At 44.5% G+C, this 21,164-nt stretch overlaps 1 protein-coding gene across 1 annotated transcript in view; it reads left to right on the forward strand.

Annotated features, from left to right (window-relative positions):
- MGAT5 (alpha-1,6-mannosylglycoprotein 6-beta-N-acetylglucosaminyltransferase) overlaps positions 1-21,164 on the forward strand; it is a 328,495-nt gene that overhangs the window by 129,277 nt on the left and 178,054 nt on the right. The window contains exon 4 of the mRNA XM_021695798.1: positions 7,725-7,889. Within this exon, the coding sequence (XP_021551473.1) occupies positions 7,725-7,889 (165 nt within the window). The remainder of the gene's footprint in view (positions 1-7,724; positions 7,890-21,164) is intronic.

Here is a 21,164-nt window from a genome sequence, read left to right on the forward strand (position 1 = left end):
AACAGAGATGACAAGACACCTGCTCTGCCCTCCCTGAGTTCCAATCTAGTGATTTATTCTGTCTTATGAATGGATGGACATATGTAATTTAATCTTTTTGTTGGGCATTTGGGTAGTGTCCAGTTCCTATCTATAATAAATAACACTACAGTGTCCTTGTACATAATGAATGGACTGGCTTTTGCTTATTACTCTAACTATATTGTCTTTCTGTGGAAAGGTCACTGTGAAATTAAAAATATATAACTGATGAAACTTGACATTCTGGCAGTCAGTGGAAAGGAGAGGTTGGGGCTAATTCTTTTTTCATTAACACCTTCCTTTCTCATTAGCGCCCTGTCTTTGCTGGTTCTCCCAAGCAGCACATGAAGCTGCTCCTCGTTGGCGCTCTGCCTCTGGAGGCCGCCGTGGTGAAGAGGGACTTGGATTAGGAGCTAGCCCAGATGCAAATAATTTTTTTTACAGTTCAGATGTACGTCCTTGCTCATTGCACGGTTGGTTCTGTGCCAGCGAATCATGCTGGCTACACCTTCAATGTAGCCTGTGGTGGCTGTGCCCCGAGTCCTTGACTCGTGGGCTCTACAGATTCTGATGGAGTGCTTTGAGGACAAAGCCTGGTGAAGGTTGGCCTGGAGGACAGCGGGCTGGATAACCACTGCTTTGGAAGCATGTCCCAGGGGAACAGGGTGGGCTTGCATAGGCCCGAAGTGCCGCCTTTCTGGATCATTCCTCAAATACTGATTGCCTGTATAATCTGGGCAGTTGGGGTTTGCTGCCCTGTCTCACAGCTTTAACCGATAGACCTATAAACTGATAGACTTTTTCTACCAGCAGGACCCCCCTTTGTCCTGAAATCCTATCTCCGTGGGCTTCAGCTCTGGAGGCACGTCTAGCTGGCAGTGAAATCGCCTTAGCTGTCCTGCTCAAGAATGTGGCAGCATCTTCCAGCCCCTACTCACCCCCTGGAGGCATGCTTTCTGAAAATGAAAACTCACAGAAGCTGTCAGGGCACCTGTTCTGAGATTTTTGTCGATCTCGCCCTTGATCAAAGCACTTCTAGTATGATAGAAAGCAAAGCTAACTTCCCCCAGAAGGACATTTTAAATGTTTTCAATTGCTTTGATCTCATCTTTGTCATGTACAGTAAGTTTTAGGAATACAGAATTGCGGTAGTGATGTTGGGATTAAATTTTTATGGCTAAGGCTTTGAAGCACAAACAAAATTTTAAAAGCCTGTTAGTAATTGAAAATTGTAATCCTGCTGAGGACACATTTTACTGCTGTAATAACTGTAAAACACAGTGATAAATTTAAAAATGTTACACTAGAATTTGAAGGAATATTTTTGCCCTAATTTCTTTATTAAGCTCTATAGAAATTATCCTTGGGTGTGCAGCCTTATTGGATAAATGGATTATCATTAAGACTAAAACACAAAAATGTTCTGGTATTTAAAATTGCAATAAAACAGTTTTGCTGGTTTAAATGTAAAACACAAAGGTGAGAAATAATTTCATCACCTAGAAAGGTATGATTTCCTTAGCCTTATCGGTGGGAAGACTATAGTCCATTTATTTGTTGGTTTATTATTCATCTGTTCACTTATGTAACACACACGTAACTGAGTACGTAGTGTGCCAGTTGGTAAAGACACAAAGATAGGCTTGACATCATCTTTGCCCTTGTGTATTTTATTGGCATAAGTGTCGAACTGTCTTGAAATAGTGACTCAAACAGCTGCTTGTTGAAGATGAACTTCTTTTCTTTCATACTGGAAGAGAAAACATGTCTATCCAGATAAAGTGCCTAGAGAGTCCAGGGTTTTTGATTGCTTTATATTCCATTTTCATTTTGAGGCAGAAAGGGAAATGCGGACTCTTCGTTATTTTTAGTGTGGGAGTTGCTCACAGAACAGTGCCATCAGTGAGTCTTGAGGATGGTTGGGATATGATTTAACAAAAGCACATGGCAGAAGTGCAGAGGTTAATCCCCGATAAATGTGCTCAGAAGCAGCAGGTCGGAGATGCCTGCTGGCTGGCAGGTCCATAGAGGTTCTTCAGAGGCAGTATGGCACAGTAGGTAAGAGCCATTGGGTCTGGAACCAGACTGTCTGAGATGGAACCCTTGATCTGCAATCACCCAGGGCAAATTACTTCACCTCTCTGTGCTGTGGTTTCTCATCTATAAAATGGAGATGGGAACAGTAATACGTTCCTCATACTGTCTTGGCAGGACCCCGTGAAGTAACCCATGAGAGGTGCTGAGGACAGCAGCTGACACATAGAGCTCAGTCGGTGGTTGTGGTGGTTCAGTTTGGAGCATAGTTGGGATGGTGAACGTCAGCATCCTTCTCATCATCATGACTTCCCAGAGTCGCACCATGTCACGTAGTCACAGAGGCCACCCTCTAGTAGGTGAGGTCAGCAAGAGATAGTAGGTCACCCTTATCGGTGACTGTATTTTAGGAATTGAGGAAGACTGCCTTCTTGTTTTTTGACATTTTTTTAGTATAGTTGACACACAATGTTACATTAGTTTCAGGTGTGTGACTTAGTGATTTGACAAGTTTGTATATTATGCTGTGTTCATCACTAGTGTAATTACCACCTGTCCCGTTACATCACTATTACAATGTCGTTGGCTGTATTCCTTAAGCTTCGCCATTTACTCCTGTGACTTACTCATTCCATAACTGGGAGCCTCTGTCCCACTCCCCTTCACCCATGTTGCTCATCCCCCACGCCCTCCTCTGTGGCAGGTGTTTGTTCTCTGTATGTGTAGGTCTGATTCTGCTTTTTGTTTTTGTTTTTTTTTTCATAAGGTATTTGTCCTTCCCAGTCTTACTATTTCACTTAGCATAATACTCCCTAGGTCTACCCATTTTGTCTCAAATGGCATGATCTCATCTTTTCTTATGGCTGTGTAGTATTCCTTTGTGTACACCACATTTTTCTTATCCATTTGTCTGTTCATGGGCACTTAGATTGCTTCCATAATTTGGCTATTGTAAATAATTCCACAATAAATAGAGGGGTGCGAATATCTTTTTGAATTAGTGTTTTCCTATTCTTTGGGTCAATACCCAGTAGCAGTATACTGGATTATTACTGGTATTTCTATTTTTAATTTTTTGAGGAACCCATTTTCCACAGTGGCTGTATCCATTTGTATTACCATCAACAGTGCATGAGGGTTCCTTTTTCTCCACATCCTCACCAACACTTGTTGTTTCTTGTGTTGTTGATTTTAGCCGTTCTGATAACTGTGAGGTAATGATGTCTCATGGTACTTTTGATTTCCCTTTCCCTGATGATGAGTGATGGTTGAGCATCTTTTCATGTGTCTGTTGGCCATCTGGATGTCTTCTTTGGAGAAATGTCTATTCATGTCTTCTGCCCATTTTTTAATTTGATTATTTGGTTTGGGGGTATGTTACCGAAGTTCTTTATTTGTTTTGGAGATCAACCCCTTATCAGATATACCATTTGCCAATATCTTCTCCCATTCAGTAGGTCATCTTTTTGTTTTGTTGATGGTTTCCTTCACTGTGCAAACACTTTTTATTTTGGTGTAGTCCCAATAGTTTATTTTTGCTTTTGTTTTCCTTCCCTCAGGAGACATAACTAGAAAAATGTTGTTATGGCCAATGTCAGAGAAATTAATACCTGTGCTCTCCTTTAGAGTTTTTATGATTTCAGGCCTCACATTTAGGTCTTTAATTCATTTTGAGTTTATTTTTGTGTATGGTGTAAGAAAGTGGACCAGTTTCATCCTTTTCCAATTAGCTGTCGAGTTGTCCCTACACCATTTCTTGAAGAGCCTATCTTTTTCCCATTGCATATTCTTGCCTCCTTTGTCATAGATTAATGGACGATACAACTGTGGGTTTATTTCTGGGCTCTGTATTCTGTTCCATTGATCTATGTGCCTGTTTGTTTGCCGGTGCCATATTGTTTTGATTACTACAGCTTTTTTTTTTTTTTAAAGATTTTATTTATTTATTTATTTGAGAGAGAGAGGGTGAGAGACAGCACGAGAGGGGAGAGGATCAGAGGGAGAAGCAGACCCCCCGTTGAGCAGGGAGCCCGATGTGGGACTCGATCCAGGGACTCCAGGATCATGACCTGAGCCGAAGGCAGTCGCCCAACCAACTGAGCCACCCAGGCGCCCTGATTACTACAGCTTTATAGTATATCCTGAAATCTGGAATTGTGATACCTCCAGCTTTGATCTTCTTTCTCAAGATTGCTTTGGCTATTCAGGGTCTTTTGTGGTTCCATACAGATTTTAGGATGATTCGTTCTAGTCCTGTGAAAAATATTGTTGGTGTTTGATAGCGATTGCGTTAAATCTATAGATTGCCTTGGGCAGAATAGAACACATTTCAACAATATTCTTCCAATCCATGAGCAGGGAATATACTATCTTTCCGTTTGTTTGTTTCTTCTTAAGGTTGATGTGACAGTTCTGTATTCTACCTAGGGTGTGTCCCACCAGTGACTACCACCAATAACTATGGGTTGGGGGGCTCTGTCCCATAGTCCTCTTGCCTTTTAACAAAAAGACAAAAAGTTGCAGAAGGTTACCAGCCCTCGAGAGACCATCAGCACAGGCTGGGCCTCTGTCAGCTCCTGTAGGGAGAAGGGCTGATTCCTTCATTGTACTTCGTATATATTTGTAGCAGTGCCTCCAGAACCTTAGTGAATGGAGGTCACACAGAATGCGAGTTCAGTGACTGTTCTCACACCTCACCTGTACAAAGGGGCAGTGAGGAAGAAAGGGCTGGGAGCATATGCCTAACTCAGTGGCTCTCAAATTGGGGCATTGGCAATGTCTGGAGGCGTTTTTGGTTGTCACATAGAGGGATTGCTACTGTCATTCAGGCGCCGGAGGCCAGCGGTGCTGCCCAACATCCTTCAGTGCACGGGACATCCCTCAACAGCAAAGAATTGTCTGACCCAAAGTGTCAATAGGGTCAAAGCTGAGAAAGCCTGATTTAACCCATCCTAGGGGTCCAGGGCTTCTGTGTCTAGCTCATCTCAATTGCTGGTAATAGTTAAATGTCATTTTTACCTGTGGACTGCTTGGCTGGTGATAGGACCTTCAGGCAACGAGGCTGGAGATGGAGGGGCTTGATATCCTGTATCTGAGGGGTGGTTTTGTCACATACTGGAGCCACCTCCCAGTGGCACCACTGCTCTATCCGCATGGCCAGCCTCTGGCAATCTTCAGAATTCTGGAGAAGCAGGTGATGCTTTAGATGCACTGTAAGAGCAAAGCTGGTGGCTGGCTCCTCTTTCTGCCAGCGAAGGATGAGCCAGGGGTAGACTGTGAGTCACGCTGACCACGGGACTGCAGCTCCTGGAGGAGAGTGAGCTCATGACCCTTCGATCAAGTGATAAAAGTCCTCCATCACTCAGGAAGAGATTTCTTAAGGAAGGATGAGAGCATTTCCCAGATATTTTTTATTTATATGTGTAGCAGGCAGTAATTATATGGTGCTTATCATGGACCAAGTGGTGTTCAGAACATTTTGTAAAAATTAACTCATGAAGTCCACATAACAATGCAAAGAGGTAGGTTTATTCTTAGCACTCTTTGACAGATAAGGAAACAGTGGAGAACAAGCACGTAAACTGAGAAACTTGGGCTCCAGAGTCTGGGCCCCTAACCACAGTGCTGTGGATGAAAGACCTTGAATTTCACACTTGGGTTCTTTTTCTACCTTGACTCTTGACTTCTGGGTGAGCTGCTGAGGCATCAGGGAATTAGGCCAACCCTATTCAAGTCCCCATTCCAGTTTATTATCTCTGTCACTGTGAGCAGGTTACTTCATGTCTGTGAACCTCCGTGTTCTCCTCTGTAAAATGAAGTCATTTTACCCGGAGGAGGTGAAGATAACGTGGGGTTTCTTAGATTTGTGTGTGTGGCATGTTATAGGCATTCAGGAAACACTAGATCCCTTGTGCCCTTCTCTGCTATAATATTATTAGCCCTGTCGCTCTAATGTTGTGGCCAGTTCTTCTTACCTGTAGGGAAGAGACGGGCTGAAGAGTGAGAAATAGCCCTGGTCGGGTGTTTGTTAGAATGAAGGAACGAACCACTTCAGAGGTTAACATCGTGAAGAAGTCCGATGATCCGTTTGGGGAGAGCGGTGGGGAGGTTGCGCTTATGTCAAGCGGAGAGCACCAGACTTTGAGGAGAGAGGTGTGGGTTTGCTTTCTGCTTGCAGTATTTAGTCTCCTCCAGCCATGCCTCCCATCTGTAAACCGCCAACAACACAAACTTCCAAGTTCGTTATACACCTTTGTTTCTGTTCTGACAACTTCCCTCTCCCCCTGACAAAGTAGGACAGCCTGAGTGCCTTCTGGCCAAGGTTCAGGGTTGGCTGGCTGTGTTCTGGGGTTGGTGAATTAATCTGGTGTGTGCTTCTCTCCCGGCCAGGTGAGATCACCTACTCAAAAGCAAGTTTGCCCTGTTCCCAGTACAAGGGAAAGTGGCAATTTTGCATTTATCTCACTTCAGGACTTTGCATATCCTGCTCCCCACATGGTGCTCTTCTCCCCTGAACCACTCCCAATTCATTCATGAGGCTGAATTCTATTTACATGGATGGCTAGCCTGGTGTCCTTCTGCTTTTCTCACATGTGCAGGTCAATATATCTTTCTTTGATTATGAGTTTCCAGAGGAGAGAGGCTTAATTAATCTTCTTGTGTGTGTGGAATACCTTGTGTTCAAACTTAGTAAACGCTTATGTATACATGAGGGTAAATGTCTGTCTAGAGAGAAGTGCAGCATTTAACCCACAGTCTGGTGTGTGAAAAGGAGAATCAACTCTTTTTTTTTAAAGATTTTATTTATTTGAGATAGAAAGAGAGTGAGCGAGAGCACAAGCTGGGGGAGGGGTAGAGGGAGAGGGAGAAGGAGATTCCCAGCTGAGTAGGGAGCCTGACACAGGGCTCGATCCCAGGACCCCAGGATCATGACCTGAGCTGAAGGCAGACGCTTAACCGACTGAGCCACCCAGGCACCCCATTAGAATCAACTCTTAAATGAGAGAATATCCCCAGCATCTAGAACAGTGCCTAGCACGTAGTAGTTGTTTTATAAATATTTCCTGAACAAATGAATGAATGAATCTGGTCTTAATTTAGGTATCTTTCTAAATCTCATTGTAGTTACATCTGAGTTAGAATCTGGAACCGTAGTTTTAAGTATTACCATAAATAACCAACAGAAGTAAAGACTTGGCAAAAAATTGGAATGTACTGGAATATAGAACACTGAAAATAACAATGTACTTGATCCAGAAGGTACTTCAAGACCTCGCTGCACTTTGGGGTTGTCATTCTATAGGTCAGAGCTTCATGCTCTAAGAATTTAACAGAGTGCTTTGATAGGATGCTAAGTAACACCAAGTTTTCTCTATTGCCCTAGTGCCTGGGAGTAATTTTATGTCACCTACTGCCAAACTCGCATGGCAGAAGAGACCAATGTGTTTTGTACTCTCTGGGCCACTCGAAGATGGCCTCCGTCATCTTTAAGATAGGGTTTGTTCAGACACGTCTTCAAGCAGTACTTCTTGACTCTGCCACTTTTTTTGTTCTTCATGTCAGAGAGAGACGGAGGAGGAGGAGGAGAGAGAGAGAGAGAGAGAGAAAACGCACCAGACAAACATACAGAGGCCGAAGACTTTTTTAACTATCTGCATTTTCTTTGACAGATCTGAAGAAAACTCTTGCCGTGCTATTGGATAATATCTTGCAGCGCATTGGAAAGTTGGAGTCCAAGGTGGATAATCTTGTGATCAATGGCACAGGGACAAACTCGACCAATTCCACCACAGCTGTTCCCAGCTTGGTTGCACTTGAGAAAATTAATGTGGCAGGTAAGAATGGCGGTTGTGTGCCCTGACGTGGAGGCTGACCGTGCTTTGACCTGGGGAAAGGATGAAGGGGCACAGTGGTTCTTATTGATATAAATCCCATCAAACTTGGTATGGCCCCTCTAAAGCTGATTTTAAGTTTACTTTTGATTAACATGTTAAAAGACTTCTACAGGCCCATCGTGATGTGTAATATCTGGTGGTTTCTGTGACATATTTCACATAATGAGCTTCTGGAATTCACTTTTAATGAGAAGATTCATAGCATGGATAAGTGAAATAGAGAGGTTATCTGGGAAGCTCATGTCAGCTAGAGGTCCTTTCTCCTTCCCATTTTCATCAGTTTCGAAAGTCTGTCCCATATAAGAGATTCTCTCCTTCCTGTTGTTAAAGAAGTCACCATTGCAGAAAAATGCATCCTGTGTGCACATGGGGAGATGGAAATTCTAGAAATGGGGCTGATGAAATAAAGGGCCCCTGCCTGATCTTGGGCTGCTTCTGGACACCACCCTGCATTTCTCACTGGGATGCATTTTGTCTAGCCCCCTCCCAAAACTGTAATCTTGGATGAGAGAAGAAGCATAGATTAAAAACAAAGTCCAGATCACGCACAGCCTGGATTGCCCATAGCTTACGTTGGATGCCCCCATTGCACTACCCTGGGGTTGGCCTTCGAGTCCCTGTGGCCGAGCCAGGACTTGCTCTCATTAGAGTGACAAAGCAAAGAGCCTGAGGATTAGGATGAGATGCTTCGGGTGAACGGTTGTAAATGAGTTGTCTGCACTCCTGGTGGGGGTATCCAGTCTCTACTTAATGGATAAAATAAGGAGCTGGGTTGCTTTCTGCTACTTTGAAAATCAAATTTAGTGTTCTTTTTGGTTTCTCTCTACCTCTGACTTGCACTGTAGAAATGTACGGACTGAAGTGGGAGGGATTCTTTTCTACCTCCCGGTGTCAAAACATTTAATTGTTTCCCACTATGCAAGCTTGTTGTATTACCTTTCTGTTCTGTTCTTTGCCCTTTAGCAAGTGTTAAATTACAAAATACATTTCTCATAATCCAAAGTGTCCAACCAAAGAAAGGTATTAAAAATAACTTTTAATTACAACACAGAGGCAGTGTCATCTGGGCCATAAATCCTCTCTTCCCTGCAGTTTCCAACGGCTTCTGTAATTAGACAAGAAAACCTCCCACTGTGTTGAGCTGCTTATTAATAAATGGAACCCATGCCTCTCCGGGCTCCACTCCTCCACCCTTGTCCCCCGCAGAAAATGCTGTTGGAAAGGTCCTATCTGATTTCTTGGCAGTTCTACATTGTCCTATTTCCAGAGGTGGAGTGGGGTGCTCCGCCTTGACCTTTGCCTCCTCCTACCGTCTCTGTCCTGTACAACCCGTGTAAACAAGTCTGTTGTCATTCTCTGCCTGATGAGGGATCTTGCTACCACTGACTGTCCTGTTTGTGCCGGGCTCAGTGGGAGACTAACCCTGCCTGGGCTCCAAGTACCCGGGTCCAGAATTGTAGGTCGACCTCCAGGAATGACATGGGAGGGAGTTGGTGACTACTTCTTTCCAGTGGGATCCCAGCCCCATGTATTGAGTGAGTTAGTTGACTCAGTTAACACATTACCTCTTGAGCACATTCTCTAAGTTGTTGGCTCTGATGGGTCTCCTTTCGCCGTGCCACTGGTACTGTGTTTTTACTAATATTTAAAGAACCAAAGGATTTTGTGTGTTTTGGGGGGTTGGGGGGGGCGGGAGGAGGGAGCAGATTTAGAGTCGTGCCTCTGATAATTAATCTCATTCTCCCTCCTTTGCATCTTTTGTTTGTGAGACACTCTGTCTTTGAAATTTTTAATGGCCAATTAGGAAAATAATCTATAGGCACAAAATCCCATAGACAGTGGCCATGTAAATGGGGGTAGCTATGAGGCTTCTCACAGGAAGGTACATTTTGAAGGTGGGTAGGATTGAGGCATAGGGGCCTCATGAAAGAGATACAGACTCCTAGAAATGGATTGTGACCCCGAAAATAATTGGAAGGAAGGGGAGGAAACTAACATCCAGCAACCATCCAGGAAATACCAGTTACTGTTTGTGACCCTCAGAGAAACATGGTTTTACTCAGTCTTCTTAACATCTAGGAGAAGTCAGTGGTTTCACAGGTTTTTTTATGGAGTTTGAGTGTTTGGGGGTTGGGGGGTACCTTTGGTATTGGAGTCCCTTGAGCTCAGCTTAAGACCAAGCACCATAAAGAGAAGAGTGTTGGCTCTGTCTTCCTTGCTTTCATTTGTAAATCATCACAAATGGGCAAGTTTTAAAGAATATGCTGCCGTTTTCTTAGAGGTTCCTGGAGAGCTGACAGTTTCCTGGGATATTTAATAACCTGTCTAGTAAGGAAGTTCTCTGTATCTTAAGGGTCTGTTTTTGTGGCCAACCTGTGTAGAAGCAAGCTTGTCCCTCTGTGCGCATGTGCATTCCTCCCTTCGAGAGACTGCTGGGCACGGCAGACATAGATGTGAAACAGAGAATAGAGCCATCCTCCTTTATTTCCCCTAGAGGGTGGGGGCAGGGGGCTTTATACTTTGTCGGTTAAACAACATATATCTAAACTCTTTGCCCTGTCTGTATATTAGAGTGCCAAAAAGAAGGATAAGAACTTAAGTTCGTTAGCCCTTGTTGAGGAAAAAGCCGTTTATTGCTTTTGTTGCCCTCTCAGCCATGGCCCAACTGTCCCCAAACCCCTATTGTCATAGCAGAAATGGCTCTGGAGCTGGGAGAGAGTTTATTTTTATAGGGTTCCAATCCTGACTGAGTGAAGTTTTTCTTTCTCTCTTTTTGCATTAAGACATGTGGTAATTGCTCAGAAATGTTCTCCCTGGTGTGTCTTTACTGCTTACTCTGTTGTCTTATTGCTCACTGATGTTTCTGATTGCTTACTGTTGTGTCTTATTGCTTGCTGATATATCTTCTGGTTGACTCTAAACTGCTTCTAAATTGGGTACCATGGCAGTTGAAGGAAGGGTTCCCTAAATTTATTTTCTTTTTAGGGATAGCTCTATGTGTGTGTGCCCTTCCTCTGTTGAGCTGTGTTTTCTGTACCTTTTATCCAAAATGGCTTTTCTTTCTAAATTATTCGCTCTTGGGCTTTTTGATGATGTGAAAGGGATGTTCCCCTAGAGAAATCTAGCTGGAAATGACCTTCACTGAAATCAAGAATTAGCTTGAACTGCATTTTTGAGCTTAGTTTATCTTGCTGAAGATGAAGGTGGATGAAAGAAACTAAAACCCAGATTTAAAAAAAAAAAAAAAAAAAATCCCCATCCTTCAACCAGTCGCCTAGTAAATCAGCTTCTCCTCCCAGAAAGAACTTGAATGTTTCTTCGCCAAAATTATCCCCTTTCAGAATGATGCTTTTGTTTTTGGAAAAAAACAATTCTGCTTTTCTCTATTTTTATGATCTTAAATTATGACACAGAGTGAATAGCATTGGATCTGGAGTTCTTTGCCATGTGCTAATATAGGGGAAAGGTAAAAAATTAAAAAAAAAAAATGTGATCTTGAAAGTGCTTGCCTTCTGAGGCCCGGCAGTATCCACTTAATCTTTGTTTTGCCCATAGCGTCTTGTTCAAAGCCTAACTGTTGAAAGTACTCAGTAAATGCCCACATGGATTGGATGGTGCTGGAGGGGACAGCATGTGGTTTCACTGCTAAAAGGAGTTTCTCCTTCTGGTTCCTCTTTTCCATTTCTGCTTCTGTGGATTTGCTTGGAAGTTGGGCTTGGCATCTCATTTCCCTTTCTCAAACCTTAGCAAACACCACCTATGAAGTAGGATTTTTTATTTTTTATTTATTTTTTTGGCCTGTCGTGTCTGAGCTTCCCACAGATGCTTCCGTGCTGTGGAGCCTTCTTAGAAGGTGGTGGTTACAACTCTAGATTGTAGTATTTCGGGGATTGGGCACATTGTGCCTCTCTCTCCATCAGTTAGGGGAAGGCGTGAGTGCCTGCGTACCTCCGCATTTATTTATTTATACTTAAAAGAACCAGTTCTTGTCTTTCAACATTAGTTGAATAACTGGCCAGCATGGAGGGTTCGCTGAAAGGCACCGCTTAATGATAACATTGCTTTTGCCTTACGATCACTTATAATTGCAAGGTCATTTGGGAAACACAGTCATAGACTTGAAGGTGCAGGCACAACTCCAGTGGCTGGTTTCTAATATTGAGCCTACACGGAACGTTAGCTAGGCCTGCGTTTCCCAAACGTGAGTAGCCACATGCAGTATATTTCCAGTATGTGCTGGTGAAGTGCAATGTATTTGAGCTTGGATGCTGTTCTCAATAAAAAGAACCGTAATTATTATTCTACCATTTAAAAATTGCAAATGAAAAATGTCCCTGCTGAGTTTCAGGACTTGCATTTGGAAGGGCAATTTTCCCCCCTTTTGTGCTGCTAATGGACCTTGAAATTAAGTTGCACAGGTGTTGTTTCTTCTTTGGGTACCCCTGGTATCTGTTGCGTTGGGAGTAGCACCTGAAGTGCTCCAGCCCCCTGCCCAGCTCCACAGGTGGCTTTCTGGGGGATCAGCTAACGGCCAGTCTGTGACACCCCAGATGCTGCCGAGAAGCAGGGCAGACTGGAGATTGCAGGGTGCTTTCTTATTAATGTGAGTGAGAAACGACTGTATTTCTCCCATCTACACGTTGCTTTTTGTTTCATTCTTTGTAAGGGCAGCACTAAAGACTTGGCTACTTGTTGGAAACAATTCTTTTGGTATCTTCCTAGAAAAGTGTGTATCATTGTTGGTGTGGTTTTCAAACTGTGTGTGGTCAGGCTGTTTTGATTTTTATCATGGAGAAGGAGAAGGAGGGCAGGAGGAGGAAGAGAACGAAAAATACAGTTCAGAAGAAGTGATGTTGACCTTTGAGCATTGTACTTACAGCATTGATTCTCAACTGCAGGCGATTTTGCCACCCACCCCAGCCACACTTGGCAGTGTCTGGAGACATTTTTGGTTGTCACAACTGAGGAGGTACTATCGACATCTGGTAGAGGCCAGGGATGCTGCTAAACATTCTACAGTGTACAGGCTAGCCCCCACAACAGGGAACTGTCTAGCCCAAAATGTCAGTTGTGTGGTGTGTTTGAGGAACTCTGACTTACGAGGTAGTGTTGGAATCTGGTGTTCCACATACAACCAGTGCAGAAAAATGCCTAGGATGTTGGGCTCAGCTGATGGGCCAACCGAGGCATAAAGCCTCCTTCTCTCTTGCTCGCAAGGCTGTTTGCAAGTCCTCAGCCCCAGCCACTTTTAGCTTTGCAACTGATCTTTGAGACCTCCAAGAAAGAGATTTTTATAAACTCCCAGGAGGCTCTGGGGATGCTGACCTTAAGAAACTCCTTTCCTGGATCCAAACCAGTCAGTTTTTGGCAACACGCATTTTACTCCTGCTTATATAGAAGGTAATTATTTCTTTTTATGAAAGAGCTGCTAATTCAGAATAATGGTGGCAAAGTAGTCTGAGAGAGTAGATTTAAATTACAGGAATGTTTTAGAGGAAATTCTATTTTATTAACTTTAAGCAGGGTATATAATTATCAAGACACAAGAGAGTAAATTAAGTTAAGGAAAACAACACAGGTCCCCAAAGATCTACTTCTCAGCACGAAACAACCTACACAGCCTATTTGGAGCAGTAGAAAAGGAGACGATCCTGAAAAGGGTAGGTTGAGGGAATCTGTGGAGAGTTTTCAGTGTAGAACTCAGGAGTTTGTATTTGTTCTGTAGGCAGTGACAGCTGAGGAGGCTCTAAATAAAGCAGGAGGATAATGAGATGAGACCCATATGTTCAGAGAAGAATTAATGGCCATGTGGAAGTGGGGTGCTTTAAAGGGCGTCCAACTGGAAGCCAGGTGAGAGTTGAGTGGGGGAAAGAAGGCTTGAAGTGAGGCATGGGCGTGACGCCCAGGGGAAGGGGGGATTAGAGACCCATGGCTGGTGGAGCTGACCTGAGGAGGACAGTGGGGACCATGCGAGAGGACCGGGAAGGAGCTGTCATCATGACTGGGTGATGCCTTTATTGAGAAAATAAGCCAGCAAAGACAGGATCTTGTGAAGACAGTAACCATATGTTAATGCAGGTTGCTTTGCTGCAAGGCACGTGTTGAGGAATATCAGTTTAAAGGAAGTTGGAACATCGGTTCCAGTGTTCAGGCCATGAAAGACTTCACGCAAGGCAGTGTTTGAAGCCAGGCTGCCTGGGTTCGAATCCCAGCTCCACCACCTCACGCCTGGTGACCTTGGGCATCGTTCTGAACCTTTCTATGGCTCTGTTTCCTCATCTGTCTGTACAGTTGGGGAAATAATAGTAGTGCCCGTTTTCATGGGGGTTGTTGATGAGGATTAAGTAAACTACTTAAAATGGGTGCCTGGTACAAATTCAGCACTAAATGAGCGTTGGTTAATTACAGTTTAAAAGCCACGTTGATGGAGCTTTAATTTTGTTGATGGAACAATGGAAATTGCATTGACTAGTTATTCGAATATCACCATTGATATTGAATATTGTAGTATTTGTGTAGTGCTGTTATAGATTAGAAAATATTTTCACATATGTTACTTCATTTGAGTGCTTTAAACTTACACTTCCCAAATGGACCTTTTTAATCAATACTTAAAGGCTTAGCGGGAAACACATATATTTGTCAATAATCTCTTAAAAGAGGCAAAAAAAACCCAACCCTTAAACAGAAAGGGAGTTGGGGGCCCATGCAGTTGGCTAGTTCAGAAGATGAGACTGAGCTCAGCCCTCCTGGGTACAGACATGGGGACCATCTTCAAGTAGCTCAGCTGTATTGGCTTCTGAGTTGACTTCATTCTCAGGCCATCTTCTCGGGGTGGTGGTTGAAATGGTCACAGTGGGGTCTAGGTTTCTGGCAGCATTGTTGGGGAGGGTTCTGATCATCTAGTCACAGCACTCAATGACATTCTGATTGGGTATGCCTGGATCATGCATCCTGGTCACCTCAGGGTTTCATGGTGGGGGGAGGGTCCCTAGAAAGATTCCAGGCAGCGGATAAAATAGGTATGACTACCACAGACACATGTCACATTATGGTTTGGATTTCCAGAATTGTCTTAAACCTGACTCAAACTTTCTTTCCTTGAGGGTCCAGAGGACACAGCTCCGAGAAGGCTAACCTTTCTTCTCCCATTTTAAATGCTGCTCTTCAGGCTGAATGTGCCACAGCCCCACTGGGAGCTAGCCTCGCCTACACCATGCTATTTCTTCGTGCCGTTACACATTTACATGTTCCTGTCCTCAGCCCTTCCATTTTTCTGGCTCTTAATTATCCTCTTTTTCAAGACTTCTCTAAAAGCACTGTCTCCCATAAAAAGCCTTATAGAGACCCCTCCAACCCCAGAGGTTTCTGGTGCCCTTGCTTTATGTTTTCACCACTGCTGTGTACATCCTTGGACCTTCCCATGCTTCATCTGTCTCTACAGCCAAGCTCTAAGCTCTTTGAAGGCATGGGCAAGATATCCTACATTTTTCCTTTGAACCCAGTACCTAACTGAGAGCCTGGCAAATAGCAAGTTCCCCATAGGTGTCCAGCTGAATGCACTCCTCCCTCTCCGGGACATGCATCAGATCAGCCACTGTCCTAGAACTTTTATCACAACAGTGATGACCACACAGTCAGTTCTAGATCACTGTTTTTGCCCCTGGCCTGCTTTGACATTTTCCTGAATACTTTAGGAATTCCCAAAAGCACCTGGAAAGTTGACTGCTAACTTATTCAAAGGGGAAAATGCTTTTGCTTTGCTACACTTTCTGAAAACTAAGGTTCCATAATATAATTGGATTTGTGATTTTTGGTGGCTAATTATGTAAGTAGGATTTAAACAGTTCTAACGAGCTATAATAGAGATTGCTCTGAATGAGTAGTCCTTGCAGAAAAGCAGGAACCCACTAATCTTAATGCCTTTGGACTTGTTACTGACACTTCAAGGAATACATGGCTTTTTTTATTTCAAAAAGTCAGAGTATGGGGGCGCCTGGGTGGCTCAGTCAGTTAAGCGTCTGCCTTCGGCTGAGGTCATGATCCCGGGGTCCTGGGATCTCCTTCTCCTTCTCCCCCCGCCAACACCCTGCTCATGCTATCTCTCACTATCTCTCTCTCTCTCAAATAAGTAAATAAAATCTTATTTAAAAAAAAAAAAGGTCAGAGTATGTATCCCTATGGGGAATGCTGTTTTTCTCCTGCCACCTGAGGGTGGTGAAGAACAGGAGCCCTTAGGAACGTGCACTGCGGCACTGACCTTGGGAACTTGTATGGGCTTTACTTCTGTGGGTGAAAATGCCTCTACCCGGGGCTGTTCTGTGGATCAGAGATGGGATATAACTGGAATAGACTTGTTTGTTTTAATCTGAAGGCGACACATCCCACTTGCTCTAATTGGGCTAAATGAGGTGTGTGTATACAGTTGTGCTATCAGCCTGCATTTGGTATTGATTCAGGAGACATTCCACAGCCACAGCATGGCATATGCTATCCCACGGATACTCCCTTGACTCTGCCACTCCATCCCTTACCTGTTCCTATTGACACATATTTCAAAGAGGCATTCTAGAGTCTGAGATTTAAAAATTCGAAAAACTTGTAGAATTAAAGTTGTTTCCATGAGGGCAGGGGACTGTATATATCTCTGGGTGGTTAAAACCGTTCCTTAGGTATGGAAACTTGTGGGGTTTTGGTGGATTTTCTTTTAAGCTCTGCTTTTGGCTTTGCAGATCCATAACTTCTAAAATTAGGAGACCTAAATGAAAATCAGTTGCTAGTTTTTGTTGATGTTTTTTCCTCCTTGGTGTATCTCGGAAAAGGCAGAGAGAAAGCCTGTGTGGTGAAGGTGGTCTGAAATGGTTTGCTGAGTTTAAAAAGGAAGCAAAGAGGCATCCAATTAGTGGTGTGGCTGAGAGGGCTTGAGCCGCCCCACCGTTCTGGGCAGCAGACGTCCTCCTCATTACTGTCCAGAATGGTCTCCTCTCTCCATCTCCCTCCTTTCGTGTGGCCCTTCAGCGGATCTCAGGGGCAGGATCACAGCGCCCAAGTCCACTCATGTCAAGCTGAGGACCCGTAGTACTGGCAGGGCCAGCGGAGGGGCTCTGTGTCTGGGCTCGACGGAGGGTTGAAACTGCATTTTGATTTGCCTTGTCAGAGTTGGCCGGCTACACCATTAGTTGGTGTGAAGCTGTCTTGATGTTCCATGTTGGTGAGCCTTTCGAGTCCACATTAACAGTGGGAACTTGCTCCCTACCCCCATGCCGCTAGAACCGGGCTCGTGAAAGTCCTTACAGAAGAGCCACAGTGAGCGTCAAGTGAAGGCCTTGTGCTAAAGCTTCCCCGCTGTGGGGGGACAAGCTTGAACAGCAGCCGTGGGATTGTGGTTCCGACACACACTCTGGACCCTGACAGCCCGGGTTCAAACCCTAGCTCTGCCACCTCCTGCCCGTGTGTCCTTGGGTAAACCCAGTCAGTTTCCTCATCCATAAAATGGGCATAAAGTACCTGTGCCATGGGATTGTTGTGAGGATTGTGAGTTCATACATGGGAAACGCTCAAGACCAGGCACAAAATCATGTGCAAAAAAGCTTTTGGCCATTGGGACATGCACTTCTTAACCTGACCCAGAGTTTGGCCTGTGAGCCAGAGGGTAGCAGCAGATGGTCAGTGCTTACTGAGTATGGAAACTACCTAGTCCTAATGCTGTATTTTATAGAGAAAATAGTATAGGGACCTGGGAAAAGGGATCTCTGGAAGCTGCTTGGTAGTCACAGGCTAGACCTGGTCTGGTGTTAGAACTTGACCCGAACTCCTGGAGCCTTTTTGACTCGCACTTGGCATCTTATTTACCATCACTGAGCCCCAGCTGTCCTCCGGTGCCTATGAGGATGCAGTAAGTTAATGCATCTGAGAGCCTGGTACAGTGTCTTCACCCCACTTTACCTACAGATCCTGCTCTTTGGGGTTAAGACCTTGTGACAAGGGAAGAGGCACAAATGTAATATGGTGAACACAGTTGAGTATCTTATACAACCAACAGTGCCTGGATGGTGCCAGGCCGTGGAAAGGCAGCCAGGCAAGACACTAGGGCTTCTGTTGTGAACGAAGAGCCACACTGTGCAGTGGAGGAGAAGGAAGGGAGTATTGGCAGTGCTCACAATTCCTGTCTTGACTCTCAACCTAGAGCTGCTTTCACACTAGTTCAAGAGGACCTGTTGGTTTTGCTTGGCCTTTTGGCCTTGGGAATGACCTTCAAACTCTATAGCCATCTAGGGACAAAGATAGGGGTAGGAGTGACCTATAGGAACTGGCACAGAAGGAATTTTTTTTTAAGATTTTATTTATTTGAGAGAGAGAGAGAGCGTGTGCGCACAAGCCAGGGCAAGAGGCAGAGGGAGAGGGAGAAGCAGACTCCTCGATGAGCAGGGAGCCCAATGCAGGGCTCGATCCCAGGACCCTGAGATCATGACCTGAGCCAAAGGCAGACCTTAACAGACTGAGCCACCCAGGCGCCCCAAAGAGTTTTCATAATCTTATGGTGGAAGTCATAGAGCCCTTGTCACAGCAAACTGAAGAAGTCGGGAAACTGTGCCTGACCCCTCGCTGTACCTTCTCATTCCAAAGTAGGGAGGGGAATTCCTGTGCTGCAGAGCTCAGCTCTCACGGGAAGACAGTCATTAACCTGTCTAAACTTTATGCTAATAGAACTTTCTCAATAATTGCTTTCATTAAGTATGGTTAATATAAGCAGTACAAGTTGTGGCAAGATTAGCAGAAGAACAAAGTAAATATTTAGGACTTTATTTCAGGGTTCATTTGGATTGGGGCAAAGAGAAGATTAGTAAAAGCTGAATCTGATGGTATCTGACCCTGAAATTTAGTAGACCACTTGACTGAAAGTCCAGTGGTTTCTCTTCAGTGGCTCTCTTGATCCCATTTGGGTGTCCTCCAGGTGACAGTTATGAGCTCTGTTCTCTCCTTACGTTTTTGGCCCCTGTCAGACAGAATAACATGGTGCTGAAGAGAAACTGCCTTCCCTCTACCTCCAGGAATGTTGTGAGGATTAAGAAGGTGGCTGGCTGTTGGCCCATGGCTGTGCCATGTAGGGAGGACTTCTGTTCCCTTGAAGTAGAAGGCTGTTAGTAGCCACTGAGTTGGCCAAGAAAGCCCATGATCAGTGCTTGCTCATGGCTGGGCATGCTGACCTGTCATCTAAGGGTGCCGAGGGGTTCGTTCAGCTGTAGTATTCATGCCTCTTGGCTACCAGTGATAAAAAGCATCCGTAATCTCTGTCTTTGAGTCTATGTAATAATAGGGTAGCATTTTCTTTCTTTTCCTTTGTTTCAAGATTTTATTTATTTGAGAGAGAGCACAAGACGGGGAGCAGCAGAGGGAGAGAGAGAATCAGACTCCCCGCTGAGCAGGGATCCTGACGCAGGGCTCGATCCCAGGACCCTGAGATCATGACCTGAGCGGAAGGCAGACGCTTAACCAACTGAGCCACCCAGGCACCCCAAGGGTAGTATTTTCAAAGGGAAGAATTTATAAACAGCATTTTTCTTTTATATTACAAGAAAGGATAATGTTTCCGGGAAAAAAAAAATTGGAAATGAAGCAGTAAACCAGGTGAGGAGATAGCAGAGAAAGAGGGTACTGTTTCCAGTTGGGCAGATTGTCAGGGAAAACCTCTCTGAAATGACACTGAACGGACACCCAAATGAGTGAGTGAGGGAGCCATGAAGGTACCTGAGGAAGGCTGTTCCATGCAGAGGGATCATGATGAGACCCGGGCGTATGCAGCACACGGCCATAAAGGCTCCATGCTCAGGCTGCTGGCGCTCGAATCGGAGTTCCAAGAGCAGTATGACAGGGGCCGGCACATTGAGGGAGGTCATATCTCCAGCTCCTCATCTGTACTACAGAAATGAGCTCACGGGACATTGGGAAGCCACATGAAAACGTGCATAAGTAGAGCTGGCACCCAGTGCTTGGAAAATATTGGCCATTATTATAATGATCAAAATGTTGTTTCAGCAAATGGTTTTAAAAGGCTCTCTGTGTAACTTTGTTCCACAGACCTTTTAACCGAAGCTAACGAGCTTCAGAATTGTATTAGAGGCACCAGAGTAGGGGCAGGTTCTATTCATTTCAAAGAATAAGCTAAATATAGTCAAGACTTTAACAGAAGGATCACACATTTTGCGTGGGGTTTGGGCTTTTGGTCATGGAATGGGTACAGTTGGGGGAGATCGATTTCTTGTATATATTTTCCTGTCTATTCAAATATAAAACTCTTGTTGAAGAATGGAGTGTTGTTTTTACACAAGCCATCCTCAGGTTTGGGGATGTTGCTGTGTGACCTTGAGTCCTCAGAAGGCCACAGTGAAGTTGTCATTAGTCCTACGTGGTATTTGTGAGGCTTGGCCTACGCCGGGTTCTTGATTTTAGCTTAATGTGTCCTGAAAGATGGTACTTGGATAAATGAGTCATAATGGTATATCTGGATCCAGGGTCCAGCTTTTCTCACTGTTTGAGTCAACTCTTCTACTCCCCTTGACTCGGGGTGAAATCTTAGACACATGGAGTCATGGGGTGAAGGTCTGGCCCCACCTCCCAGGCTCTATAATCCTCCCTTCTGTAGATGATATTCGCTCTCTGCCAACTGTTCTTAGTCTCGATAGGGGAGAATCACACATATCCCCCTGGCTGCCGGGTTCTCTCTGTGTGTTGCCAGGGCAGCAAAGACATGGACCTCAATGCAGGAAGGTCTCTGAGAAATAGGCGACTGGTTAGTGATTGGCTAGCTGGCATTTAGAAGATTTCAGAATGTCAGCTGGCCACCAAGTTGAGGGGTGCCAGGCTAGGAGCTGTGAGCTCTGGGGAAGGAGTGTAGGACCAGGACCCAGGAGGTCTGGGTTCCAAGCCTGCTGCTGTCAGACCTGACTGTGAGAGCATCCGGTTTTTCTATTTCTTTTTTCATAGCCAGGTTTTCATGGACTTTTAGAAGTAAAAGAGATGAGGATGACTTAATCTTTCCTCCAAAGTGAGAGACAGCAACCTTCCAAAATCCTTGGTGCACGATCCTCCAGCCTTATCTGAACGATTCTAGATGTTACACAGCTTCAGTGGGCCACATTTGCATCACAGTCTATATTCCCATGGGCCAAATCTGGTCCACCGCCTATTTTTGTAAAGACATATGTGAAATACAGT

The sequence above is a fragment of the Neomonachus schauinslandi genome, chromosome 3, assembly GCF_002201575.2.
Source record: "Neomonachus schauinslandi chromosome 3, ASM220157v2, whole genome shotgun sequence".
In the NCBI taxonomy this organism is placed as follows: domain Eukaryota; kingdom Metazoa; phylum Chordata; class Mammalia; order Carnivora; family Phocidae; genus Neomonachus; species Neomonachus schauinslandi.